Raw genomic sequence first — 4,660 nt, 5'->3', positions numbered from 1 at the left:
TTAAGCTAGGGTGGCAAGGTTGGCGGGTGCGGGCCCCGGCTGATCGAACGGTGTTCAATGTCATCGCCAGGGGCGACCTCAATGGAGGAGGGAGGGGGGGGGTGAGCAGGTCTGGACACGGCCGGCGACTCCGGGGCTGCACGCCTATTAGTCGGCCCAGCACATGTGTGGACTTTTGGAGACTCGGCCTGCCCATTGAGATTTCAAGAAGAGGATAGACAAAGCAGCGCTCTCACTCCCTCACGCTCAGACCGTAGAGATTTTGAGGCGTTCAGCCAGAAGCCCAGCAGAAGAAGTTAAGCGTTAAGCGAGAAGTGTCGACACATTGGAGAATTCGGACACTCTTTCGCATCCCAGGTACACGCCAGGGAAGGCCAGCTCCTCAGCCTTACGGTCCCACACGACACTCACCGGGGTGCTGTTCTCGCCCGGCGCCACATCCACCTCGTCGGTCTCCGGGTCGGTTCTGCACGGGCGGGCGCGCCGGGCACGCGCGGTCCTCTGTAAGCAGTGAGTGCTGGACATCTCCTCGTGGTCCGCAGGTTCGTCGGGCTGCCCAAAGCACACGTCTCCCTCCTCACTGAATCGCGGCTCCTCTTCTCCCTCGGCGGGCGCAGGCGGTGGGTCCAGGCAGGCGGGACTCGTCGAAGACGACGCCATGCTCGCGGTATACAACGGCGTGCCCTGCAGGTAGCGGCCCCACTCCACCAGCTTGCTCTTGTCTACGAAGCTCCGCGCGTATGCCCGTCTGTGTATTAGCTTGCGCTTGATATTGACAACACACAGCTCGTCCTCCTGCGGCAGCAGCGGGATGACGGTGCGCACCGTGACCGTGTCGGCCGCGCCCGTCGGCACGCTGGTGACGGAGCCCCGCACGCCGTGCTGCCCGCGGCGGCCCAATCTGCCAGGTGCACTATCTGCTGGAACGGCAGGCGCAGCGCTAGAACGTGCTCCTCCACCTCGGTGAGCGGTCGCAGCCCGGGCGGCACAGGCGGGTAGCGGAAGCCGTTCGTTCACCACAGCCTTCGTCGGCGGCACCCGCATCTTCACGATGTAGCCATGACAGGTGCACAGGTCCTGTCGGCCGGGCTCCGTCACTAGCTTCTCGAGGTGCTCGCTGACCGCTGGGCCCATGTCCTCGCCGAGGCGCTCCACGTTGACGCGGTGCACGGCCCGTTCGTTGAGCAGCCGGTCGCACACGTAGCACTGCGCCGCGCACACGCCGTGCGGGTCGCGCTCGCACACACCGCCGCCACCACGGCGGGGTCGTTGGGGCAGGGACAGCCCTGGTGCTCTGCGCCGTCGGTGTCCGATATGATCGGGACGTCGAGGACGCCAACGTGGCCTATATCGTGTGCCTTGCCATCATGCGCTGCGCTGCGGTCCGTGCTCCACGGCAAGGTTCGCAGCGTTAGGATGTTTTACCGCAATGCTCCTCAACGGCGAGCTGCCCTACCTCGACCCGGAGGTGCCCGGGTCACTCGCAGAGGCGCTGAGCTCCCGTAATTTGCCGAATGAATCTCAGAAAAGCGGACGTGGTCGACTTGAGCTACTGGTACATGACGCCCTCCGCTCAGCCGGCGCGACTACTGACCGGCGTGCCCAACCTCCGTAAGCTTATCTGCAACATGATCGCCGGGCTGGAGGCCATGGTGGCGTGCAAATTCGCTGCGGAAGCTGGTGCCGGTGCCCCGCAGATGAGGGCGTAAAGCGCGAGGGCCGCGGCGAGGCTCCTGCCCTGCCCAGCTGCGCTCCGTCTACCTGTTCTGTGCTGGTGCTGGCCCTGGTCCCGTCCGCGTGGTCCCAGGTGGAGAGGCTGTTCATCAAGAACGAGCAGCTGCGGCTGGCGTTCCGCGTCAACTTCATCAAGACCACGAGCTGCACGAGCTGCTCACGTCATCACGGCCGACACGGCGCCGGCCCTGCGGAGCCTGCAGCATGAGGCTGCACCTGCATGACGTTGCGCAGCTTGCGCGCAGCGTGTCGCCCGGGCCGGGCTGTGAATGCAGTGCACATTGCAACTGCTGCACACCGACTGCCCCCCCCCCCCTCTTCCTGACTGGCTGATGCTGAACCCAGCCGCGGGGTACTAAGCCAAATTTGCCAATATTTTTGAAGAATTACAATCTTTGTACTCTCCTCTTTCCAAAAATGAATAGTTTTGTCAATTTTCAGGTCATTTTGCTTAGTACAGAGCCCCTCTCCTTTCGCACTCCGACGCTCGTCTCATACGTGAGCGCTCCGGCGTGCCTAACTTATAGCAAGCCAAATGACCTGAAAATTGACACAACTATACATTCTGGAAGAGCGGACAGCACGGAGATTGTAATTCTTCAAAAATATTGGCAGTTTCGCTTACTATAAGGCACCGCACATCTCTTACGTGAGCGCTCACTCACTTCCCCCGACCTCGGTTTAGTTCCCAGGGAAACTACAGTCGTCAGTGCAAGTTTCCTGAGGAACTTTGCCCCATTGCCAAAAACTAGCCCTAAAGTTTCAAGGAAATTGCAAACTAGGGGAAATAACAGCTGATTTACTAGTCAGAGTTTTATTCAAAATGTATACGAAACACAAGAGTAAGAAATTCTCAATACGAACTATAAAAAAATGCAACCATATTGCCTCACTATTGTATACTTCCTTTACGGAAGCATAATGTGAGAGAGGGTGCAGAAGATATTCCTAGATGTTCCTCCTAATTTTCTTCTTGCCGTTAAGGCCTCTGTTGAGTGCCTTAACAATTGTGTAGGATGCATCTTTCAGAAAAGATGCAACGGAAATGTGTTTGTCCTTTAATTCTTGAGTGAGAACTTTTATGGTCTCATCATTTGCCACAGCAGATACCGACCTTCGCCTGACGGCTTTCTTCTTCTTCCTCAGGACATGCAGATCCTGCTGGGTGCAGTCTTCCATCTCTCGAACTCCATCTAAGGCACAAGAGAGGACATAACTGAAACGATGTAGGGATGATCTCGCTGACCACATGACCACAATGTGGTCAAACCCGCAGGAGGGACCGGCGGTACATGACTACAATGTGGTCATGCCGGAAGGAGGGGACCGGCAACTCATGACCACACTGTGGTCGGGCCGGCAGGAGCGAACATTAACAAATTTGTTCACACCGACGTATTAAAAAATGCGTAAGCAGAGCACGTACACAGAACTCGGTAAGCTATGAATACAAATGTTCATAAGCTCTAAGAGTGCACGTCGTCAGACATTTGGCCACGACCAGCAACACGCCGCGCACTTAGTTACACTGTACCGCATGCACGCGTGTGGGCGGGCTGCCTACTCGCACGGGAGCCGTAAGGAGCCCGTGGGCAGCGACGATTGGAAAACCCGTATTAAATGCGCTTCAATGGGCGTTATGAATAAATGCCCTAAAAGGTGACGCATTAAAAGAGCGTCATGCGCATTAAATGCTGTAATGCGCTTTAAAAACGTCACCAATAAAAATAATTCCCTATCAATCTTCTTAATAAAACCATTACTTACCAATAAAATTCCAGACATTTGGACGCTTTTCCCGAACAGCGTCTTGAAGCATCCTGTTGTCACACTCGCAGCAATTTGTGGTTCGATCTTCACAACCGGACACAGATAGAATGTGTAGCTTTGGACGCCAAGTGTGCAACCAGTAGGATGCAAGGTCAGTTATCACCCCAGGCACATTCTTCTTCAAGGCAAGCCTCAATATGGAGCGGAACCCCTTCATGATGAAATTCTGAGGGAGAAGTGGAAGGACGCAGAAGGACCGCACCAAACGGCGAACGATGGAGAATCGCCTGATTGCTCTTACCATTCCCAGCTTTCGAGCTTTTCCTCCGACAGCCTAAGGGCACACCCCCAAAAACATCAGAAACAGCAAAGGCCTAGGGCACCCAATCCCGGACAGCTCCGATCGGTAATGCGCATTGAATTACACTAGTAGCGCCTATGCACTTAAATGCGCATTAAAATGCGCAAAAAAGGTTACGCATTAAATGTGCATTACGCGAATTAAGCGCGCATTAAGCACATTAAATGTTCCTAAAATGTGTTACTTTGTAGGCGCATTTCAATGCCCGGGAAGGTTAAACATTTTAGGTACACTGAATGTGCATTGCCGTTTTAAACGTGCACTTAACGCGCGTCGCAACATAGGCACACTAAATGTGCTTTCAAAGCGTCACCATTGTGTCATCGCTTATTGCAATTCTATGCGCATTGAAGAGCATTGGTGCTACTTGGGGATAGGGGCCATGGTTGGAAGCCGGAAAGTCAAGAAGAAAATAATATTAGTCTCGTACTCGATTTGAAAATAACTAACCTTGACATAATGAAACAGGCAGCCGTGGACTTTTGCATTAGGGAATGCCAACGCAAGAGCAGCCTGCTCGCCAGCTTCGAAGTCAGCAAATACTTCCCGCGGTTTGAAGCCAGGCGCGAGTTCTTTCAACTTCTCCAGAACAGCCGTGTATGATGCCTTGGTGCGCTTCCGCATCAGTACGCGCACCAGGGGCACGACCTAGTGCAGAGTGCGAATATTACAGTAATTACTAAATTACAGAGATTGGCCGTGAAACGTGATGCAGGCGCCATATGGTGTTTGCATCGCCGCGGGAAACATAATTTGTGCGCACTTTATGGGGAGGGACAATTATTTTGTAGGTAC

The 4,660-nt window shown here is 54.5% G+C and overlaps 1 protein-coding gene across 1 annotated transcript; it reads right to left on the bottom strand.

The window, feature by feature from the left end:
* Positions 1-2,083: 2,083 nt before the first annotated feature.
* On the bottom strand, positions 2,084-4,654 carry LOC113215216 (uncharacterized). Its single transcript, XM_052273069.1, has 3 exons — positions 4,316-4,654; positions 3,502-3,838; positions 2,084-2,927 (listed from the first exon to the last, which is right to left on the bottom strand). The coding sequence occupies exons 1-3, from the start codon at positions 4,487-4,489 to the stop codon at positions 2,683-2,685; spliced, it is 756 nt and encodes a 251-aa protein (XP_052129029.1). The 5' UTR covers positions 4,490-4,654; the 3' UTR covers positions 2,084-2,682.
* Positions 4,655-4,660: the final 6 nt, after the last annotated feature.

This window comes from Frankliniella occidentalis, unplaced genomic scaffold (assembly GCF_000697945.3).
Source record: "Frankliniella occidentalis isolate FOCC.00 unplaced genomic scaffold, Focc_3.1 Scaffold242, whole genome shotgun sequence".
In the NCBI taxonomy this organism is placed as follows: domain Eukaryota; kingdom Metazoa; phylum Arthropoda; class Insecta; order Thysanoptera; family Thripidae; genus Frankliniella; species Frankliniella occidentalis.
Note: the sequence above shows the minus strand (reverse complement) of the source record. Positions and strands in the feature narration are given on the sequence as shown.

Bases quoted from the DNA above. Each gene is read 5' to 3' on its own strand.
- LOC113215216 (XM_052273069.1), bottom strand. From the start codon at position 4,489: ATGCGGAAGCGCACCAAGGCATCATACACGGCTGTTCTGGAGAAGTTG. The intron at 3,839-4,315 runs GTTAGTTATTTT...GTGTGCCCTTAG, and splicing joins GCCTGTTTCATTATGTCAAG to GCTGTCGGAGGAAAAGCTCG. The intron at 2,928-3,501 runs GTAAGTAATGGT...CTTGTGCCTTAG, and splicing joins AAATGTCTGGAATTTTATTG to ATGGAGTTCGAGAGATGGAA.